At 36.6% G+C, this 23,527-nt stretch overlaps 4 protein-coding genes across 4 annotated transcripts; 2 read left to right on the forward strand and 2 right to left on the reverse strand.

Moving 5' to 3' along the window:
• The first annotated feature begins 8,887 nt into the window (after positions 1 to 8,887).
• Positions 8,888 to 11,144, forward strand: LOC119079651. The gene is made up of 3 exons (XM_037187691.1): positions 8,888 to 8,919; positions 8,985 to 9,691; positions 9,757 to 11,144. The coding sequence occupies exons 2-3, from the start codon at positions 9,034 to 9,036 to the stop codon at positions 10,059 to 10,061; spliced, it is 963 nt and encodes a 320-aa protein (XP_037043586.1). The 5' UTR covers positions 8,888 to 8,919; positions 8,985 to 9,033; the 3' UTR covers positions 10,062 to 11,144.
• Positions 11,145 to 12,007: 863 nt separating this feature from the next.
• Positions 12,008 to 13,184, reverse strand: LOC119079656. The gene is made up of 2 exons (XM_037187704.1): positions 13,091 to 13,184; positions 12,008 to 13,035 (listed from the first exon to the last, which is right to left on the reverse strand). Exon 2 carries the CDS (start codon positions 13,026 to 13,028, stop codon positions 12,069 to 12,071), a length of 960 nt encoding a protein of 319 aa, XP_037043599.1. The 5' UTR covers positions 13,029 to 13,035; positions 13,091 to 13,184; the 3' UTR covers positions 12,008 to 12,068.
• LOC119079663 (prostaglandin F synthase 1-like) lies at positions 12,022 to 14,336 on the forward strand. Its single transcript, XM_037187717.1, has 2 exons — positions 12,022 to 13,681; positions 13,744 to 14,336. The coding sequence occupies exons 1-2, from the start codon at positions 13,406 to 13,408 to the stop codon at positions 14,269 to 14,271; spliced, it is 804 nt and encodes a 267-aa protein (XP_037043612.1). The 5' UTR covers positions 12,022 to 13,405; the 3' UTR covers positions 14,272 to 14,336.
• Positions 14,337 to 16,811: 2,475 nt separating this feature from the next.
• On the reverse strand, positions 16,812 to 17,734 carry LOC119079680. The gene is made up of 4 exons (XM_037187741.1): positions 17,604 to 17,734; positions 17,452 to 17,528; positions 17,288 to 17,393; positions 16,812 to 17,155 (listed from the first exon to the last, which is right to left on the reverse strand). The coding sequence occupies exons 1-4, from the start codon at positions 17,674 to 17,676 to the stop codon at positions 16,938 to 16,940; spliced, it is 474 nt and encodes a 157-aa protein (XP_037043636.1). The 5' UTR covers positions 17,677 to 17,734; the 3' UTR covers positions 16,812 to 16,937.
• Positions 17,735 to 23,527: the final 5,793 nt, after the last annotated feature.

Genomic DNA, 23,527 nt, shown 5'->3' on the forward strand with positions numbered 1-23,527 from the left:
CAGGGTGAACTTTTACGGCATAACAGACACAACAGAGTGGTGAATCAGCTTGCAAACGAATTACGCAAAAATTGGACAGTGTTGGTAGAATTTACTTGTCAACAAAGAGTCGCTAAAAAATAGCTCCGACGGAGCCTGGTCCACTTTAAAAAAAATCCCTCCAAACGACGTCAGTATTTAAAGTTTCAAAAACGAGTAGGCTGACCAACGTTTCTTTTTTTCCTATTGTCATAAACTGAACTCTGCAAAATTGAAAGATGGATTTTAATTCCAAATTAAACTATTTTCTAAAAAATGGTCCGCCGGAGACCGTGAGAAATTTGAACGAAATTCTTTACCAAGTGAATCTATTTACAAAGGATGTATGAAGCCATTTTGGTCAAAAGACAGAAGTTAAAATACTTACGAACTAAATACTAAAATTTCAGAACGTCATTTGCGAAGAGGAATCCACAGTCAACGCTCTACAGGCAAAGAGTTGGTCCGGAATGAGCTGCACGAGTATTGATGAGGTAACATAATTGGAAAAATAAAAGCACCTGAGCTATTCGCACTTTTTTCTTATATCTAGGTTGCCCGACCGTGTCCAAAAGTATCAAATAAAACTTGCTGCAATCTGGAAGCAAATGAAGAGGTATACATAAGAACTAAGTTTTTTAGCATTAGCGAAGAATACCCGCACTGTTCAAACATAACCACAAAATTATCAGTAACACTGATACTATACTACTGACCACTCACTTGAAATACATTAGGGCCAGTACTTGGCTAAAATTGTAACCTACATTTGCGTGTCTCGTATCTCATTTTTGATGATTTCTTTTCAACAGAATCCTTTTTTCAAAAACGTACGACCTCAATTGCGACCTGAATGTGTCAGCTTTCAAGAGGTAATAGATTTGGTTGTAGTCGTTTGACCAACTCTGAGAACAATGAGCAGTTTATGAAAATTTTAGTAATCTGCTTGCTCTCAGAGTTGGTAAAACGACTACAACCAAATCTATTTTCTGTTGAAAGCTGACACATTCGTGGCCGTAATTGCGGTCGTACATTTTTGAAAAATGATTCTGTTGAAAAGAAATCATCAAAAATGAGATACGAGACACGCAAATGTAGGTTACAATTTTAGCCAAGTACCTGTGCCTCTTAATAACGCTAATTAGATTTTACGACGTGTGGGTTTCCTCTTCAAGACATTATTCCCAATTTCTAGTGTTACTAATAATTTTGTTATTCTCAGTTAACAGTACGAGTAGTGCTTTAACATCCTCTGTAAATAGTTTCTCTCGTCGAATCCTAAACACTTTTTAGTAAATAACTGCGTTAGGTCGAGCCTCAGTGATGCACATTTGAGTAGTTCTTTTACGTTTTTTGGGCTGCGACTCTCTTAATGTAGCTAAATTCGAAAGACACGCATGTTAATTTACGAACTTGAAAACGATCTAAATAAGAAACAAATTATTGATGTCGGCGTTCGTGCCGGCGTTTGTAATATACACTTTCGTTGAGACAAATCTCACCCCACACAGTATCTACACACTCAATTTGGTAGTCTGCGCTGAAGTTTATGAATTTCGTTTATGATTTCTCTCGAATCATACATTTTTGGTTATGTTTAATTGATGTGTTTAAATTTATACTATTGTCTAATCAAATCAACTAAATTCAACATTTTTGATATAAATAAGTGCAAAACACAAAAACAGTCAATTTTAAAACACGATCCACGACGAGAGTTCGCCCTTTTCTGATCTCTTCAACTTCAATAAAAAGTCTGATTTCATATGAGTATAAAGACGAGTATTGTTTTGACGTTTGATCCGTTTGGTGCGGTTTGATGTCGTTGAAATTTACTCATGCAATCCTGAAGAGATCTACATCGATTGATTTAAATTTTTGAGCGCCAATATTCATTGATGACAAGTTTGATTTCTGATTCGCTCCAAACATTTTTAGAAAAGTTTCTTTGTCGAGAATCTAATTTTAATATGAAATGAGCACTAAATCGTTAATTTAAACTCTAAAAAAAATCTAAATTAATTCAATCGTATTTTATGCTACGTAGTTATGTTATAGTTGACAGTAAGTGAATGACCTGATTGAAGAATGTAAAGATAATGATGAGGATCATAACACTTTATAATTGTTTACATTCTAAAATTGAGTTAATTGTATACCGAAGTCTTAAGTGACACAAGTTAAAAATACAGGGGAGGAAAAATAATAAGTTACAATACCAATCCAATTGTCCTTATTCAATCCACACATATTAGAAATTTTACCACATATACGTGTGCGTGTACATAGCATCTGGATTGTTACTATTCGTTGAAAATGTGACTTGTTTATTTTCTCTCACCGTATTCGGTTGTTAGCCAATTTCGGTCTTTGACATGAGCAACACGCTTTGATATTTTTTTTTAATTTGAACGTATCCACAACATTCTTTGTAAATAATTCATCTCAATTCAAAAAAAAAAAATTGCGTAATAACAAATATTACTATGCCGATGTTTTTTACGTTTCAGAACAAAACACTTGCTAGCAGTAATAATTCTTCGACATGCAGCGTCACATTTTCACTTAAACACAACAGAACCCCACAAAACACAAACACTTACAACTGTAATTTCAAATAATTAAATTTAATCGAATATCCTTTTTGCGTTTAATTTTTTTTAATGATGAGGTCTGAATCTGCCATTGTTTGTAAAAATGTTCAAATGTTACACAATATAGACTTAGTCGCTATCTCTGTATCGATTTAAAAAATTAAATGATTGATTCACGTGTAATTGGTTGATATTTTACGCACGAACATAAATCACTACATTTAAACCTGTGAAACATGATCATTCTTAAAAAAATCGGTTCTAACTATAAATGACCTAATACAAGCCGTAGATTAATTTTCTACCCATATTTATATTGTGTAACCCCAGTATGAAAATATTTTTAGGAAAAACTGCCCGTTTCAAACGAAGTAAATGACGGACTTGAATCTGATTCAGAAAACACTGAATTGAATCTAGCAAATCTGAGACAACCTTTAAAGAAAGGATGGAAGCGAGAAACCTTTATTAACAGCATCGGAAAAGACTTTCAAATTCAAGGTCATGTTTGCTACTACGCACCAGGTAGTCGAGTCGAACTAAAGAACATTGATCAAATACGAACGGTGCGCTTAAGCTATGATTTCACGATTATCTCTAACTTATAGTATTTAAACTCTATACAGATTTTGGAGAAACAACCGTTGAATTTGACAATTTCCAATTTCTCTTTTTCTACTCAACCAATTGTTGGTACTTTTCTCCAGCAGTTCACTTGTTCAAGTGATGCCAAATACTATGTCAAGTCTGAAGCCCAAATGGCGAAAAGTTTAAATGAATATAAGCGTTTGCGATCAAATGCCGACATGCGTAAAAAAAACCGTTCTAACAGCTGCAATAAGAAAATGGTATGCACAAACCTCTTTGTAGACTTCCACTACACCGAAAACTAGTATCAATAATAAAACTCTTAGGACATTGATGTCAACAACAAACGTGATGTAGATGACCAGGGCAGTTCAACGAGTGATAATAGCAACAATAGCATTGGTGGTGATGAGGCTAAAATTAAGGACACCATTGAAGAGAGTAGCTCCGAAAAGATGCACATTGATGAAAAGGTAAATAAGACAACTGATTTACGATTAATACCCACATATGCGGTGAATTGTGCTGATTCCTCGAAATATGTTTTGTTTGTCCTATTCACGTTTGTATCGAGAGTTGAACATCAAATTCACGCCGTAAGTGCGAATGTGTGAATTTTGAGTGAACGGCCGAATAAAAATTAAGAAAAAATCGTTTCCATTATGAATTTGTGGCGCACTTGCGGCGTGAATCCGCATTTATTTTCTAAACATCCCAAAAGTCTATATTTCGTACGTTTTAACGCTTGGTTGTCCACACTCCACATTGTTTAATTAATTTCAACATGGTTTACCGTTTACCTTTCAAGGGAACACTTGCTAGTACTCATCGTATGTAGCACTAATTACCTAATAAAAAATGATATGCACCTGTGTCCAAATGTTTATTTTAACGATTGTGATCCTAAGTCGAAGGCGCGGATCATAATCCAACTCGACAAAATAAATATTTGGACACAGGTGGATAACATTTTGTATGTGTCGATGCAAAGGTAAACCCATACACCCTCTCCGAGCTGATGCTTAATGTTAGTCTTATTACCACACAGAGACATATAAACTAAATTATTGTACTGCAATATGAGTTCCGATAACTCTCATTTGTTACGATACCTATATTGTAGTCCCAAATATCAATTGTTGCTATTGAGAATATGCATCGCTGTACTTTAACAGATTATTTATGTTCTCTACCAGGACGAGGAATCCACTTTGGAAATACGACTGTTTAAAGTTGCTGATTCGGAAACTTTTTACGACGAGAAAGGATACCTGTACTCCAAAAATAATTCAAAACAAGTCCAAAACACGTACTTTCGATGCAAAAACTCTAACCGGTACGGTTGTCGCGCGCGGGCAAAGGCCACAGGAAACAATTTTGAAAATACAATTTTAACACGAAAGCACAACCATCTACCTCGTCCTGATAAAGTAGATAAGGAGAAATTCGACAAGCAACTGGCGAAGGAATGCAACGAAAACCCGTTATCATACGCGCGTGAAATTTATACAAAAACAAGAAAACGAATGAAGGAAATTATCGATCCGTTGAACATACCGTTGAAAGGAAAATATGACACTCTGATTTATCGTAAGAAAAGAAAGCACATGCCGAAGCTTCCCAAGACTGTCACGGAGTTTGAAGAGCTGATTCAAAATTACAGAGAGCAATACTTTTACGATGAACGAAATTTGCCATTTTATCGAAAAATATGGAAGACGAAAAGTGGTGAATCCAACGTCGTATTCATTTCGGAGTCGGTTTTGAATAAAATGAAGGAAATGCAAGCAGACAAAGAAGTGATTCAAATGCTAATGGACGGGACTTTCAAAGTCGTGCCGCGACATATAAAGTTTCGCCAGTTATACATTATCAGCATCATTTTCGATGGGCGATGCTACCCACTGGCATTTATATTAATGCAAACTAAATCGTTTTACTCATACAGTCTCATCTTCGGAAAACTCAAACAACTTTTTCCTCAATGTGAAGTTGCAAACTTTATGACGGATTATGAAGCGGCAACCCGGAAAGCTTTAAAATTTCATTTTCCCCTTGCACGAATTAGTGGATGCTATTTTCACTACGTAAAAGCTATCAATAAAGCTACACGACGGTTCGGTTTGTCGAAGGACGTGAAATTTGAATCAGCCATTCAAAAAGTGTCGGCGTTGGCGCTTCTTCCGAATGAATTTGTGTCAGACGGATTCAAAATAATTGAAGAAGAAAATCGCCTTTTCAAATATTCCGTTCGTTGGGGTCGGTTCAAAAAATATTGGCAACGTCAGTGGGAAGAGGCCAATATATCGGTTTATGGCCTGGAGCATCGAACAAACAACTTTGCTGAATCCATGAATAAATCTCTTAACGTCTTAACAAAAGTTAAGGGTCCGAACATATGGATTTTGATTGAACAGCTGAAAACATTAGAAATGGACAAAACAGATGAGCTGAACCAGCACAGCAAAGGCGTTATTATCAAAACAACAAAAAAAGGAAGCGATGAAATAAACGCGCTAAACAGAATGATAAAAGATGCGACAAATGAGTTCAACGCAAAGCAAAACGTCGCAAAGTTCCTTCGTAATGTTACTTGCGGCGACAAACTTGAAAATTATTTCAAAGAAAGGATCTACTTGGATGGTGTCGACGAATACAACCCCGACGAAGACAGTGGCTTCGAAGATGATGAAGACTTCTTGCCGAACGATTTTAATGAAAAATCGAATTTTGGTTGCCAGCCGAAGGTTCGCCCTTCTCTCAAACGGAAAGCCTCACCAACAAATAAGCAGAATTGCAAGAAATCTCGACATTAAAACATCTTTTTTTTGTAAAATTAAATAAATAACTTCTCGTTGACGCCTTTTAGTAATTGATTTCTTACAGTCAAACACAACAACTTGTCTTCGGAGTCGGTACTTTTCCAATTATTATACGGTGTGAGGTAAAAGGTCACCGGCGAAAGGTATTTGATCTGATATATATTATCTCAGACCGGTGAAAGGTCACCGGTGAAAGGTCACCGGTGAAAGGTCACCGGTGAAAGGTCACAGGTGAAAGGTCACAGGTGAAAGGTCACCGGTGAAAGGTCACCGGTGAAAGGTCACCGGTGAAAGGTCACCGGTGAGTGTTACACTTGGTGTACGATTATCATGTTGTGCGATTATCATGTTGTGCGATTATCATATTCTATGATTATCATATTTTGCGATTATTATTTCGGTAGTCTCTCGTATCACGATGAGTAAAAGTACCTCGGGCTGCCGCCCTCGGATACTTTTTCTCATCTGGATACGAGATATCACTTTACTTCCCTTGCATAGTAATGTACTATTACATGCTTGCTAAGCGGGGCGAAAGTAAGAAATGTCAAATTCAAATCCCGTGGGTTTACATTTCTTTTTCGCCCCGCTTAGCAAGCATGTAAAACTATATACGTCACTCGGAAAGTAACTTTCTGGCTTCTCCCTTGTAACGTAATGTACTATTCCATCTACATATTTGAAATAAAAAAAAATCGCCGAACGGCGGAAGCGAACACGAGACCAGCAGCATATCAACCAAACATGCTGACCACTACGCCAACAAATCACATAACGCGATGCAATTGGTGTCGGTAGTGGTTCGTTAGTCACTTCTACATCGATCAAATAATCAGAGTAGTCGGAATGATGTGATTTGATCGAAATGTTGAGGTGGATAGTATACGTGTGTGAGTAAGTAAATAAAGGATTCTCTGTATGATGTTTTTTTTGTTGTGAATGCGTTTTAAAACAACATGCTTAATTAATTAATTTTAAATCCAAATTTTTGTGGTTATTTCGCTAATGTATGAAATATCAGCTTGCAGGAGATAAAACGTTGTTCTACCTTGGTGTATATTTCTCGAATCACTTCTTATGTACAATTGATCATTCGCATCAAAAAGTTTTTTATTTTTAAATGATCAAAGACACTATGTTCATTCAAAATTTAAGTTTAAAAAAAATCTACGCGTTCAAATTAGTTTTATAAAAATAAAATTAAAATTAATTCATTTTTGCACTGACTGCGAAATCGCACCTTGTCAGCACCTTGTCAGTTTGCTGTCTACTGAAATGTATGGAATTTATGAAATTTTTAATTTTTTTGGTTGGTACCATTTGCTATGCAGTAAGTGAATATTAGCGCGAATACTTTGAATATGTAGTTTCAATTTGATTTATAAAAAAATTAAAACAATATTTACCCATGCCGTAGAAGTACTTTTGTCTTATAAAATCATAATTTATCGAAATAAAATAAAAAGTCCTGAATGCGAATGATTAATTGTATATACACTCGCTGGCGCTCGTTATATACAATTGTACATACGAAGTTATTCTCGAAATATACACCAAGGTAGAAAATGTACTAAAAATGGAACTTAACAAAAACAAAATTCTGAATTTTCGAGAAAAATATTTTCTTCAAGTTGATTTCTCCCACTATCTGTTTATAAAATGTGGTGTCAACCGCCTTCGTGGTTGTCTTGCGGCTGTCTTAACCTGTTCTTTCAGAACTTTGTGTATTTGAGCAAAAACTTTCGAAACTGTTATTTTGACAAGTGTAGAGTTTGCATTTCCGAGGCGAGGTATGCCAAAATAACATAACAGGTTCCAAAGCAAGTTACTTAAAACCAACGCACTGCTACTAGCACGAACACTACTTTGACAAATGTCCATTTTGGAGGCTTTTGTGATGAGAGCTACCGTTTAATATTGTTCGTATTGTGTGTTTTAACTCATACAACGAAAACTATTCATCTACCTTTACGAAAGAAACGCAATGCCTACTGTGACTACATCAGCCTCCAAATATTTCTTATGTTCATGCTAGAAGCAGTGCGTTGTTAAAACACACAAGTCAGTACCTTCAGCATAAAATGTAAATTATTTTAATGGCTGTCCCATGCGAAAAGCTGTTATTACATGTAAATAATGAACACTTTCCGCGGGGACCCAAATATGCATGTAATGACCACTTTCCGCAGTGGGCACATGTACATGTAATGTTAACTTTCCGCGTGGGATAACGATAAAAAATTACGATTCTTTGATAGTGGAAGCTGCTCTGTATTCGTTTTACGTGTCAACATCAACTTTGAATGTAGATGTAGAATAAGTAATGATAATTGATTTAACCTAAGGACCTGGCCACCTATTTTTGAATGCATTCGTAACTTGCTAAGACTGATTATATGGGATTCTTAAACGCATGAGACCTTGCTTCCGTAATTTCTCCTTAATTTTTGTTTTCATTTTATAATTTTGTGATGACACAACATGAAATTGCCGTTCAATTATTTATGCATAAGTATAATCAGCTGGAACATTTTACGTAGTCATAACACTGTAAAACGGGACATCGCATTTCAATTCACTTACTCTGTTTCCCAGGCAAAGGGAAAGTCTGTCGCGCTTATTTATTTGTGAAAGAACTTCATTTCTATATTTCATTTTACCTCTAGTTTCTAAACCCTTTTTCAATACACAATTAAAACTGAACTAACTGATCTGCGTAACCTACTCTTTCAGAACCTTGGGATAAACCTCTCTAAACCCTCTAAACGCTCTAAACCAGCTGAAACATGCGAAACATCAGCAAGTATCACTGTGTGTGATACATAGATGGCTCTCTTAATGGTTTTATGATTGATGACATTGATGGCAGATCTGGCAGATGATCCAGATGATGATAGGTTTGTTCTGCACTGACATTTCTACTGCTGCCATTAGAAAATACTGTGAGTTTGTTTCCAAACAGCTAAGCGATTCAAAAGCATCCTGGTGAATTAACTAACACAAAAGTCGCTATGGAAGTTAACAACGAGAAACTCAGTGAACAGTCCGAACTAACTGAAGTACCGAATGAGGCACCACCTGAGAACTTAACGGAACTCGTCCAGCGAGCCGAACCACTCGAAATACAGGAACACCCAAATAGCGACAAACCGAGAAAAATATCAGAAAGGAGAAAGAAAAAATTGTTGGGTATAACAAAATATTTTGTGGATGGAAAGCCTCCAAAAGAATGGGCACAGCGATATAAATACTATCAGCTGCCCGTTACCGAGCAATGGTCATCGAGTCGATTAAGACAGAATCAAAGTGCAGTGCGACTGAAATCGATTACAAATGAAATAAAGAAGATCAGTAGAGAACAACTACTATTACGTAGAGCGAAACTTCAGTATAAGGCACAGATGGAAAATCCAATATGCTTTGTTGGCGTGAAAGAGGAAGAGCAGAATGTTGACACGGTTATGGAACGTGATCAGGTGTTGGGGCTGTATTCTAGAATTGACGAGAACAGAACATCAGTGACCCTCAAAGAAGAACAGAATGACGCCGTAAAATGTGAATTTGAAACTAAAACAGATAAGAGCACTAAACTTTCCAAAAAATCGTCCACATTTTATGTTTTATCAGATATGACGAGGCAACAAATTGTCGGAATTGGGGCTACCACAGGTAGAACTTCAGTTTAATGTTTGAATTACCGTTTAATTAAATTATTATTTTTTCTTATTTTTCAGAAAATCGTTCCATACTAGATCGGCTACCATGTCATGAGATGCTGGAAGACGATTCATCGGATCCATCTCAAGAAAAATCACAGCCACGCGTAACGGAGCTCGACATTCTGTGCAATTTGCTTTCGATCAGAAACGGAAAATCAAATTCACATCAGACACAACTGCTGAACCGATTCCAGCGTTTTGTGACGCTTTGCACTTCTCGACCTTGTGATTACATTTTGGCAACCGTTGCCTGGCACAAAATTATGTGTTATAATAATGATGACAGAATCGATGGCTGTTGTCGAACTTCTTTAAGTTAGAATGCAAGAGTAACAGTCGATTCACGTGATATTTAAGTTAATTCGTTTAGTGAAGGATCGCCGAAAGAAAACATTCGTGATTCCATTCAGTCATTTTGCTATTTTTCTTTTCAATGACGTCTGAATATAAAATTGTATTTAAAACTAATTACGCGAGGCGAGGCAATGATTTTAACCAAAATAATTTGTTTTGCTAAAATACCCGATAGGTCTTCATTTACTATTCAAGTAAATAATAAAGAAATGACTCGATTTGTATGTGCACTGAAAAAAAAAAATTCGACAATTGCTGTGTGCCGGATATTGTAACTGTATGCCTTATAATATAGGTAAGAGATCCATAATATTATGGCAACTGAGCCCATATTTGCTTGATATGGTTAATTTACCTATCATATAAGCTGTATACCCATAATATGGACTAGAAACACATATTATCGGTACATTGCGCATAATATAGCTGTATGCTTTATTATGAGGGTACAGGCCCCATATTTTAGAAGTAAAAAATATAGCTGGGTCCCCCTTATTGAGCAATTGTATGGGACTCATATTCATGTGAAAGGAACAAATCTTAAAGTAAGTGCGACTAAGTCTCGTATATATCTTTTCTTGACTTTTTGAAGGAAATGGAGGCTAGCTCCAGCCAACGAGGTGTTTTGGTAGTTCTTTTTGTTGATTTGATCGATATACTGGCAAATACACCACTTCCTCGTAGTGAGCTAAAAATGTGCTCCTCGGCCGTAGATTGATAGGTGGTGTATTTTGCGTATATCTCTCGACCTGTGGCAGAAATGTCGGCTTTTTCTGTAAAGTCTCAAGAGAGTTTTGCGAGTCGAAGTAAATAGTATTCGTTAAAAATGAAGAACAGTTAGTGAAGTAGAAGTAAAAGTGACTGACATTCGTGAAAACCGTCGGTCACTAAGAATACATAAGATGACAGTTCCTAGTCGGTTCCTAGCTTTTTCTGAGAACGCGGCTTTTGAAAATCATAATCTTTGGCTTCGTTGGAAATTCTTTTGATATTTCTTTTCAAACTTTTTTTTTTCGCGACTTGTTTACCGCTTCATTGTGATTGTGATTTTTTTATACTTGCGTATCAACATTTTCTTAAACCCAAATTTTAAAAATAGAAATGTGCTAGCTTCCTTTGCAAAAAACTGAAAACACTCGGTGTTCAAGATTTCGATTTGGAAGCCCAGAAAAATGATGTCAAATTTTCGGTCATTTTTCTTTCAATTTTTAATTTTTCGGTTTTCGGTTGTCCAAAAAAGACTTGGAACAAATTTTGTTGGTTTTTCTTTCTTTCAAAACAATTAAGTTACCAACCATTTGGTTGTTTTTCACTATTTCGAAACAATTATGACAACCAAAATTGTTCCATAAAATAACTAAAAATGCTGATTAGTAAACGCTAGCAAATGTAAAATATTTCATAAGTTTTGTTCAAAACTTCATTGTGATCGAATAATATAGCTACACAGTCCATATTGTAATAACAACGCTTCAAAATAAAATCATGTCATAGCACAAGTAAAGTTAGCACATCAGTAGCATAGGTTTCAGTTAGTTTCTCGGGTTAAGCATCAATCGGCGCATACACAAATTTTGTTCAGAGCGCTGAAGCAAAAGTAAATACGAAATGTGCAATAGTGTAAGTGAGTACCATAAATTTATGGTACTCGAAAATCGGCGCCAACGTTTATTCATATTTCAAATCTTGTGTTACGTTCGATCGACGTTCAATGAGTTGATGTATTTTGTGTATGTTATGTGTTTACTTTAGCTTTAGTTTTACGTCTACGTATAGCCAGTCTATACCAATTTAGTCTAATTTATGTCGATTTCTACATAAAAACATGGTCCTAGACTTACGGTCTTAGTATGACTGAGACTGAGACATACTTTTGTCTGGTATAAGTGAAATAAAGACGAAGATGCTTCTGTAAAACATGTAAATATATATTTGTTCTTCGTGTAACAGTAAATTAAGAAGACAGCAAAACCTTAATTACCATATTCATCCAAGTCTCGAAACCCGAAAAACCACTGCATTTTTAAATCGTGCTTAATGTGTTCGATATCACCATAATAGCAATGGAACTTTTTAATTAGAAAAATATAGACGTAAATGTGCCGGAATACAATTCGTAATAGTTCCATCGTCTTATTCATATCCTTCATGAACACATCCTTGTGTAAATACGGTCTCAGACTCGGAATGAATGTCAAAAAATCGCAGTCGTACTCAATGCTCCTACGAAAGGAAGCGCTCGGCTGAAGGTCACCCCATTTGCTTTCGTCTGCTTCATAGCCACAAGCAATAATAGCATTGCTTCGTACATAAAACGGCAGCAAATGGTATATAACAAGAAACTGGTAGCCATTCCCAACAGCTTGTCCACCATATGTCTTACTTAGGGAAGCTTTTATATTCACCTTTCCTACACTGTCCAGCCACAGCAGCTTATCAATTTGATAGTTGGAGTACAACGAAAAAACCAAAAAATCTGTGCATCCATATTTACAGGGTTGATATCGGCATTCCGTACAAATTGTGTGCAGTAGTTCTGATTCAGGTACAATTTCATTTTCTGCATAGTGTATTAGGCTGCTGAACTTCCTCTCCTCGGTGGCAACAAACTCCATCACAGTCTCAGCAAATTTATCGTTTATGTATTTCAATTTGTCCTTTCTCCATCCATTGTATCGGATCGAACAACGAGATAGGATCGGCTCTGTTAACTTGTTTTTCGAAAAACTGCGAATATTTGTTGTGTCACTGCATTGGCTAGATGCACATATTTGATCACTGGTTAGAAATTTTCGCGATGCGACTTTAATCTTTGTCGCCTTATCGATCAAATGGATTTTTCCACATTCACCCACTGGTAATGAAATTTCGGTGTTGTCAATCCGTAGACATTGCACCAATTCTTTCCATGGGATTTTGTGTTGTAGATGCATGCTTCTCCTGCAAGGACAATTAACTTTCAATAAAAAATCAATTTTCTATCAGGATCAAGTACTTTTTTGTGGTGGTAGATTACAATTTTGATTTCGCAACAAAACGTAAAATGACGACGCAAAACTGAAAAAAAAATGTAAATAAATGGAAAACTACAAATTCCAACTTCTTATTCCGAAAACTTTTTTCTATCAAATCAACACACAGCACATACAGTCAATAACTTGAACTGCGTGAACTGTCATCATCTTTTCTTGCTTTTGCCTACGTCAATGTCATTTTGAGTTTTGCACACACAGCAACAACATTCCAAAAACAATAACAAAGTTCTTTCCATTTCGTTGAAAAAGTACTGTCCCTAAAATCAACACGCAACATGGATATGCCAAAAATTATTTACGGAACAGCATGGAAAAAATTAGATACCTGTCGGCTTGTGACATTAGCACTCGAGAACGGTTTTAAGGGAATCGATACTGCCTGTCAGCCGAAACACTATCACGAACCTGGGGTTGGCGAGGCGCTCGTAAACTTTAACCGTAAAGATATATTTTTGCAAACAAAATTCACCTCGTTTAATGGTCAAGATCCAGCCACCTGTCCATACGATAAGAGTCTTCCATTAGAGCAGCAAATAATAACTTCTTTTGATGTGAGTTGAAAAGTTGATTAGATAACAAAGCCGGTATATCTTACGTAGGTTCGTTATTTCAGACGTCGCTCAAAAATTTGAAAACCGATTACATTGATTCTCTGGTTCTGCATGGTCCCCTAAAAAGTCATGCCGAAAATATGGTTCTCTGGCGACAATTTGAAAAGTTTGTTGTAGAACGTAAACAGGTTCGAATGTTGGGCATTTCAAATTTTTATGACCTCAAGTCCATTGAACGTTTATACAACGATGCTACCATCAAACCTCGAGTAATTCAAAACCGATTTTACGCGGACACAGACTATGACAAGGACATTCGTCAATTTTGCAAGGAAAAGGACATCATTTACCAGAGCTTCTGGACATTGTCTGCCAATCCACATGTATTGGAAAATGCAAATGTTCGAAAAGCAGCAGAGAAAAGAGGAGTTCCGGCAACAAGCCTTTTCTTTGCATATTTGCATCAAACGGGGGTCATGGTACCTCTTACTGGCACAAAAAATGTACAGCACATGAAAGATGATTTGTTAGCAGTAGAGCTAACTTTGTCAGAGGAGGAAATGAACATTTTTAAACGGTTGGTAGGATAAGTGTTACTCTGTATGTGTAAATCCGAGCAAACTGTTATACGTAACTGTGAAATAAAATATTATCCTCAGGATTGGGTCAACTAAATCTCTTTAAAATTTCTTTAAATTAGTTTTTGTCAACGCATTGACAAAGATCATGAAGATTGTTGCTTCTGGAGGGGACTATAAGGAATCATGTCCAACCGAAAAATCGAGAAGATTTAGGGTTGGTTATGAAGCGAAAGTATTTTGTTATGTTCCACGACAGAGTAAAGTAAACCAGGCAGGAGCAGAGGACGAAAATACATTCAAAGGAGAACCTAATCCCGTTATAATCGTATTCGTTTCATGCATTTGTATTAGTAAGCGTTTTGCACCAAAATCAAAGGCTAAATTATGAATTTAGGTCCCTCGTCAAAAGCGACTGCTCCTGCTTGGGCTACTTTACTCTGCCGTGTATGTTGCGGTCAGAAAACGACTCAAACAAAATACCGTACTGTCTCGCTCAAAGTGCCTGAAATTAATCGTCCAAGACGCATACTTAAGTAACTATTTTTGTAGTTCATTCGAACTGATCGTTGATTGGATTTCCCATACACGAAAATAACTAGTTAAATCAATGGGACACGTAAATAACTAAACTATTCTCTCGATTTATTTTCGCCTTTTTGGTATTAACAATGAAAAGTCGAATTCGATAAATTTGTCGAAATTCTTTTATATTCGCAATTGACAAAATGAATTGATGAACCAACGTCGTGGATTTTACAATAATTTCAAAGAGCCGCAAAATTATCAATGTACATGTCTGAAAACCTGGTAACCTGAAAACTTGATAGGAAATCCGTTATTTTTGCTCCATTGTAACATTTATTGTTAACTAGTGAAAAGCTATTCAAACTTTTAGCTAATTGAAAGAATTGTGGGTCAACTGCATTCACTTCATTATCGTCCAAGATAAAATCTCGAATGCCTTGAAGTTTTGCATCCGAGAACCATTTCGAACTGATGATGGTCAGCTTGTTACTACGTAAATCCAAAAATATGAGTGCAATGTTTGTCGAGAAGATGTTAAGTGGGAGATCAGCGATGAGTAGGTCATGCATTATTAACTGTTTTACTGCAGTCAATCCGGTGAAAATTCCATTTGGAATCGCTGGTATGGGATTTCCTCCGATGCTTATCGACTGTATGATTGGCGTGTTCGTGAAAATCGTTGAACTAATTGAACTAATTTGATTGTTGTCGATATTGAATTTGACGAGATTCTTGCAACTTTTCAATGTAATATCAGATAGTGATTTCAATTTGTTGTTGTTAAAGTATATTATCCTCAAAGCTGATTGAAATTTACACAAATCAATATTCGAGTCTTCAATCAAATTATATGACAATCGAAGCTCTGTGACTTTACTGCATTTCGTAGCCGAAAGAATTTGTATACCCGAATTATTAAAATTCAACTTTGCTACGTTTGGAAATTGTCTGCAAATAGTCGATGAAATATTTTTCGTGATTCCAAGAACTGCAACAATTTGCACACTCAAGTCGCTGTATGTTGAAATCGGATTTCCATAATCGTCGATTTAGGATGGCTCCGAATGAACTCCCCCGATTGAAACGGCATCGTCAAGGCCATCCGGATTATTCGCGCTTAAATCGCACTGATCTTCAATTACACTGATAGCGGTAGTTATCGGTAGCTGGACTGAAGGAATGCGTACACGTCATCTGTTGAGACGATGTGAGACTCAAAGCAGTTGCGAGGAGGATGATTTTCAAAACCATTTTCAATGTTTCACAGTTTCACCGAAACAAAAACAAAAATCTTATCACCATTGGATTTTGTACCAATATTTGGCGCTATTCTACTAACTTTTGCGCTGTATGCGGTGGTAAAGTATGCAAATATTTTTCGTCATGATTACATTTTTCGGAGAAAATTTTTGTTGATGCGGTTTTCAAATTTAACAACCGAATTTATAGTGTGCACAAGTTAGCGCTTGTTTACTTTAAATTTGGATTGACGATAAGATTTTTCCGAGAAAATGTGCGGAACGATCAAATTGTATTGTGTGGTCTCAACAAGCTGTTTCTACCATAAATTCAAAGTCGTTCGCATTGCATTTTCAAGGTAACAAGACCTTGGGCTGGAGTGATTTCAATTGTTGTTTTGTTATCACTGTAACGTCTTTCAAAAATGAGTTTTCAGCGTATAATACACGTAGATCACAGAAAAGTATGTGTACAAATCACAGGAAGGGACTCGTAGAAAGTAATTTGTGATTTGTTTAAATGCCAGAACTTGGGACCCATTACACTCCTATTGGCGATTTGCAAAGATGATTGTGGCGCGTAGCGGAAATAAATCGAAAATACTTAAGTCCGATATTAACACACGAAATGCGTTGCCGATATTTAAATTTGTTCGGCATATAGGAACGTATAGTGTAATCTCCGTTCCTTAAATTCTTTTATACGTGCAGGGGCTGGTTTGACGAATTGAATTTAATTTTATTATTAATGTTAGAGACAGATCAAAAACAAAAATGAATAAACGATTTTAATGTTCCTTCCATGCAGGGATTTTATTTTAGTCGAAAATTAATTTTTAAATTTACAAGAAACAATTTTCTAAACAATCGCTCAACGATTCTGCACAATATTTCGAACTGAGAGACGATCGTTTAAAATTCGCAAACAAATTTTCGTGCTTGGGTGCAGTTGAAACCACACCAGAACCATGCCAATGTAGACGTGTTGTGCCCGACGTGTAAACAAGAACTTGCAACGTTGCAATTGGGTGTGTTAGCGGGAAACATTTGATAAGTGAAAGCCTGATTTGTAGTCTGCCAACGCCACGTGCTTCCGACTGCTTTACCACCTACCCATGCAACGTCTCCAGCTGATTTCGCAATTTTAATAAATGATTAAATAACAGAAAATCTTTTTGTTTTACTCTAAAAATTATTATGATCTTCGTAATTGCATATGATGGACGATGGATCTCTGACCATAATTTATATAAATGAGTTACCTGTAACCATGTATTGTCTAAGTGCTTCATCAAGGAGAGGGTTTAATGGTGTTGCAAGTTGACCACCTTGATCGACGCAAGACTGGAAGGCTTCACTCCATGTCACCTACACACATGTAACAAAATTCTAAGTTGTACGCCAACAAAGTTTGAGAGAGACTTACGAGATTAGTGCTCAAATAGTAGTATAATTGAGCTGTGCTTCGTCCCAATGACGGTACAGGTCCAAGCACGTCGAATCCTAATGATTTATTCATTTTAAGAAAATATAGTTAATTTCGGCTCGGCAATCGATTAAAAACGGGATGTACTGTACCTTCAATTTCTCTTTGAGCCAATGTCAATTGTGAGAAACTAGCGATGGCTAAGAATAAAACAATTGATCTCATGATCGTGCCGTTAGTGTAGAAGGTGGTAAAGACTTGTACGAATGAATGAGATTCGGTGCTTGAATGTCGGCTTTTATATACGTTTTCCAGATATCTCCACAATAAACTTTATGCGCTTTAGTACCGTAAATGTATATGTTATCTCATTGTCAAATTGATATACCTTAGAACCGGGCTCGTGGTATGTCATAGCTAATATTTACAGAGTAAAAAAAGAACTGAATTATTGTTTCTTTCGAATTTATTACATCAAACTAGAGCTACGCAGATTTTTGCAATTTGATTTTTTGTCAACCAGAAATAAATAAAAAGAAATAAAATGAACAAAGCACCTAGAAGGGTTAAATAGAGGTTTTACCACGTCAAATGGAGTAGTAATTTCATACCAATAACACCATTAGAAGACTTAATAGTAATTTTGCAATGACATTAGCAAAAAAAATATTCGCATAAGGTATGGTACTATGATTTGTGCCCGCAAAAACGAATCTTGGTATGTAACAACGCACTTCAAGCAAAACTGATCATAGTCTACAGCTGTCAAATAGAGTAATATTTTGTATGAAATGGTTGTTTACAGTGTTCTACTGCTGTGTGACACACTGTCAAGTTTCAGCACCCTATTTAGAATAACACTCATGCTTCAAGTGCGTTGCATGGAACCATTTTGATAGTAAACCTGGCCCTAATGGCCTGATCGTCCCACGGAAGGTCCTAAAATATTAGAGAGATGCTAATATAACGACTGGGTCGTTTCGACGGACAGAGGGAATATGTCGAATGACAGTTGGGTTTTTGAGAGAGAATTCTTTACATTTCTCCCAACCAATTTTAAAATCTTTCGACATATTCCCTCTATCCGTCGAAACGACCCAGTCGTCATATTAGCATCTCTATGTAAAATATACAAGCATACGGAAAATCCCAATATGCGGTGATATCTATAAGGGGACTTAGCACCCCCATTTTTTGGCATATAGCTGTGTAATGTATATTGCGAAGACTGTAGTTAAAGTAGCTGTGTACTTTATATTATAGCTGTGAGACACATTTCAAATCTATGACGAGAATTTTTTTTTCTAAACTGTCATCAATTTTGCGGTCACCCATCCCCAAGTATACTAATATAACCGCACCGATTGATGCTTAACCTGAGATTCCGACCGTCACCTATGCTGTTGTTGCGCTAACTTTGATTGTGCTTTAACACGTTCTTATTTCGAAGCGTTGATACCACAATATAAATTCTGCAGCTATATTATGCGGCACATAGCCTAATTGTGACAGTTGGGATCAAAAGTCGGTCTATTCCATCTGTCAAAGTGACGTTTTAAACGTCAAGCCAAAAAATTTTAGTCAAATAATCACTAAATCGTTTTTTTTTTCTATAAGTCTATTCCACTGATAGAGTTGAGGAAAAATAAGCAACTATGTAACTATTGAACATAAAAATTTTGGTTTGTCGTTCAAAACGTCACTTTGACAGATGAAGTAGACTGACTTTTGATCCTAACTGTCACAATTCAAGTGTGCAGTTTATATATTTAGCATTTAAACTTTGGTGAGTTGTCACTACAAGGTTTATTTTAGGTTCTGAAAGAAAGTGAATTGAAACTGCGCGAAGAATCGCCTATTCAATTATTTTCTGTGAAATGCCAACTTTGATTTTTACTACTTGGCTAATTAATTAATTCGTTTCTAACTCAGTGAAATTTCTGATATTTTTATTCGTCTTTGTTTCTACGGATTATAATTGAAGTGTTATTATCATAATCTGATGATCAAGCTTCATTACAATCAACCGACCAAGCGTCAGCACCAATCATGACTTGAATGTGTGCGTATGGTCCCATACATTTTCTGATATGCAGTACACAGCTATATTTTTCATACGTCAAATATGCGTTACACAGCTATGATATAGAGTACACAGCCACAATATGCAAATCCTAGCTATAAAATGTGTTCTTGGTGCATAATGTAGCTCTGTAATCCATAATATAGTTGTGTAACTCATATTACACGTAAATTACCAACACTAATAGAATATGCGTTTAGTAGCTATAGGGTGTTTTAGTGAGAGAGATGGCGAAATTACAACCTATTTTTCCATCTCGCTCTACTTAAACACCGTATATTTTTATAAGTCACGAAGCTATATTATAACAAGAATAGACCGGCTATAAGCCTAGTGAGCTCTTTTTTCTTTCTCTCAATTTTCTCACTTCTCGAGATACCAACTACCAAATACGTGAGTTACAAATAGGCAAGCAGGAAGAATAGTTTCTTCAGTCGATATCCAGCTGTTGAACAGTAAACATCGCCACCATCGTTCTATCAGTTTCGTAGTCAACTACCAATTTTGTAATCAACTACCAAACTCAACTATTCAACAACCATTTTGGTATTCAACTACCAGTTTGGTAGTCAACTACCAAAAATTCAAGCTTTAAATAGGCAAGCAGGCAGAATAATTTTGTCAGTCGGTGCGCAGCTCTCGAATAGTAAACATCTCTGCCAAAAATTACGTTTGGTAGTCAATTATAGCCTTGGTAGTCCAACTACCAACTACCAAATTTTCGAATTGCAATGTTAACTGTGAGCTATCGGTGATCAGATAACAAATAATTATTATTTGCCTGGTGTTGATATGCTCATGGTGGCTTTGCAGTTTTGAATGTCAATCCAGCTCGCAACTACCAACTACCAAAGCTACCAACTACCAAATTTTCGATTTATAAATAGGCGAGCATGTAGAATAATTTCGTCAGTCGGTGCGTAGTTCTCGAATAGTAAACATCTCTGCCGAAAATTACGTTCGGTTGTCAGATACCAACTACCAAATTTTCTAATTGCAATGCTAACTATGAGCGATCGGTTATCAGATAACAAATAATTATTATTTGCCTGGTGTTGATTTGCTCATAGTAGCATTGCAATTTATCATCGTGGTAGCCAACTACCAAATTCTCGTGTGGAAATAGACAAGCAGTCAGAATAATTGCATCAGTCGGTGCAAAGCCCTCGGAAAGTAAACATCTCGCTGGTAATTAATTCGGTTGTCAACTATCACCGTGGTAGTCAACTACCAAATTTTCGAATTGCAATGCCAACTATTACTATGAGCGATTGGTTATCAGATAACAAATAATTATTATTTGCCTGGTGTTGATTTGCTCATAGTAGCATTGCAATTTTGAATCAAGGCTGTTATCGTCTCATTTTTTATTTGTGACACAGACACATGGACGGACAGACAGACGGACAGATGAAGTGTCCACAATAGGGTTTTTTTCTAAAAGAAAAAAGACCTAAAAACTACAGCTACATTACACAGCCTCTATCGAAATCCACGGATTTTCCGTGCAATGACACCCCACACGACCTTATACGTACATGGACAAATTAACGTGTACATGGAGAAATTTCAGTCCGATATGTGCATGTTTTCGGTTTTTGACAGAAGCGTCGAGGATTTTTTTTTTTAAAGTGGATAAAAAAGTGCAATGCAAAATGCGTCCGATTTTTTAATCTAATCCCTCTAAGAGATAACTTTGTTTTGATATGACTGTCCCGGCATCTATTACACGATGCCCGCAGGGCATCGTTGTTTCTAAAAATCTAAAAAGTAGATAGGCGTGTTTTTTGGGGTGGCGAGATGGGAAAAAGTCGAGTTTGGACCTAGGTAAGGGCTGAGGCCGTACCTCGGACCTAATGATTTTACGGTTGATTTCGGTAGAGCTTTTGATGCTGATTCAGGAAATGTAAGTCAAAAAAAAAAATTATGCGTCGCTTGGCCGCTAGGTGGCTTCAAAGTCGGAATTTTTGAAACGAAAAATGGCTGCCATTTCGCGTAAAATTAATGGATTGGCGTGAAATATGTGTCTAAAGGGTTTTCGAGGTCGGCGCTTCCAAATAAAAACATTTGAGAGCGGCCACACACCTGTGAGCCGCAGCAAATTGCAAAAAAGTAGTTTTTTGGGTAGTTTTTCTCAATTTTCTCAAAAACAGTACATAGAACTTTTGTGCAATTTCCATGGTTGATAGCCGCTGAAAATACCTATCGATTGAGGTATATATTAAAAAAATCGGCGGAAGCGTTTTCGACAAAAGATGCAAAATGTGTCAATTCAGGGTACCAACTTTGATGCTGGTACGGCCACAAGATGCCGTCGTAGAGCTTTGGTCTCTTCGGGAGAAATGTTCAAAAATGAAAGTTGAGGGGGGTTCTAGAACAAAATTTTTATGTCCGAGGTCAGTGGACCGATTTGAGATTTTTGGTCACTCGATGTTTCCAGAGCCTCAAGCACAATTTTATTTCACAGTTGAGATCTTTGTGTCGCTTGAATTTCGTGTTTACGGAGACCGTATCATCACAACGCATCGATTCGAAGAAAAAGAATCTGTTTTCTAAAGTTCGGACCGGCGATAATATAATCTAATGTAAGCAGTTGATTAACTTTGAATAAATGTTCAAACGCAATCTTTGATTCTAGCAGACTGAAGTTTTTGCACTGAGTCAGTAATACAAGAATATCCTGTAGTCTGTATAAACGTTTTCACAAGCAATTTATCTGTCCCATAAAGGAAACCTAGGAGGATGGTTAAGCAGCTTTAGCTGCTTCGGATGTATCTCCTTTTGAGTTTACCACAATGTTTTGATCATGAGCAGCGAGGAAGATGTATAAGAGACTAGTCAATCAGAAACATTGTTGATGTTTACAAACCACAAAATGCTTCTTTGATGCAATTGGAATTTTGTAAAAGTTGAATCGAAAATCGAATATTTTAATATAAAATCTTTAGTGTTTGATGACCAAATGTTGTGCAATCGATAGGCCTTATCTTTTCGCAGGTAATTTAATTCGTAAACATGCACTGACCCAAATTTTTATTTTCTAAAAATTGTTTTAGGAAAATGTTGCAGCATCAACTGCTTACATAGATTAGATTATCGCCGGTCCGAACTTTAGAAAACAGATTCTTTTTCTTCGATGCGTTATGATGATATTGTCTCCGTAAACACGAAATTCAAGCGACACAAAGATCTCAACTGTGAAATAAAATTTTGGTGCCACACCTTGAGGCTCTGGAAACATCGAGTGGCCTAAAATCTAAAATCGGTCCAATGTGCTCGGACATAAAAATTTTGTTCTAGGACCCCCCTCAACTTTCATTTTTGAACATTTGTCCCGAAGAGACCAAATCTATACGACACCATCTTGTGACCGTACAAACATCAAAGTTGGGACCCTGAATTGACACATTTTCCATCTTTTCTCGAAAACGCTTCAGCCGATTTTTTTGATATATACCTCAATCGATAGGTATTTTCAGCGGCTATCAACGATGGAAATTGCACGAAAGTTCTATGTACCGTTTTTGAGAAAATTGAGAAAAACCACCCAAAAACCCACTTTTTGGTAATTTGCGGTGGCTCACATGCATGTGGCCGCTCTCAAATGTTTTTATTCGGAAGCGCCGACCTCGAAAACCCTTTAGACACAAATTTCACTACAATCCATTGTATTTACGCGAAATGGCAGCCATTTTTCGTTTCAAAAATTCCGACTTTGAAGCCACCTAGCGGCCAAGCGACGCATAAAATTTTTTTTTGACCTGCTTTTCCTGAATCAGCATCAAAAGCTCTACCGAAATCAACCGTAAAATCATTAGGTCCGAGGTACGGCCTCAGCCCTAACCTAGGTCCAAACTCGACTTTTTCCCATCTCGCCACCCCAAAAAACACTCCTATCTACTTTTTAGATTTTTAGAAAGTACGATGCCCTGCGGGCATCGTGTAATAGATGCCGGGACAGTCATGTATTAAGGCGCAGCGCTGCGCGCTGCG

The sequence above is a fragment of the Bradysia coprophila genome, chromosome III (assembly GCF_014529535.1).
Source record: "Bradysia coprophila strain Holo2 chromosome III, BU_Bcop_v1, whole genome shotgun sequence".
Classification (NCBI taxonomy): domain Eukaryota; kingdom Metazoa; phylum Arthropoda; class Insecta; order Diptera; family Sciaridae; genus Bradysia; species Bradysia coprophila.

What these genes read in the sequence shown, in the direction of transcription:
- LOC119079651 (XM_037187691.1), top strand. Translation starts at nt 9,034, where the DNA reads ATGGAAGTTAACAACGAGAAACTCAGTGAACAGTCCGAACTAACTGAA. An exon ending in CGGAATTGGGGCTACCACAG is followed by an intron (nt 9,692 to 9,756) that starts GTAGAACTTCAG and finishes CTTATTTTTCAG; the next exon opens with AAAATCGTTCCATACTAGAT.
- LOC119079680 (XM_037187741.1), bottom strand. Translation starts at nt 17,676, where the DNA reads ATGAGATCAATTGTTTTATTCTTAGCCATCGCTAGTTTCTCACAATTG. An exon ending in GGCTCAAAGAGAAATTGAAG is followed by an intron (nt 17,529 to 17,603) that starts GTACAGTACATC and finishes ATAAATCATTAG; the next exon opens with GATTCGACGTGCTTGGACCT. An exon ending in ACTATTTGAGCACTAATCTC is followed by an intron (nt 17,394 to 17,451) that starts GTAAGTCTCTCT and finishes ACATGTGTGTAG; the next exon opens with GTGACATGGAGTGAAGCCTT.
- LOC119079663 (XM_037187717.1), top strand. Translation starts at nt 13,406, where the DNA reads ATGGATATGCCAAAAATTATTTACGGAACAGCATGGAAAAAATTAGAT. An exon ending in AAATAATAACTTCTTTTGAT is followed by an intron (nt 13,682 to 13,743) that starts GTGAGTTGAAAA and finishes TCGTTATTTCAG; the next exon opens with ACGTCGCTCAAAAATTTGAA.
- LOC119079656 (XM_037187704.1), bottom strand. Translation starts at nt 13,028, where the DNA reads ATGCATCTACAACACAAAATCCCATGGAAAGAATTGGTGCAATGTCTA.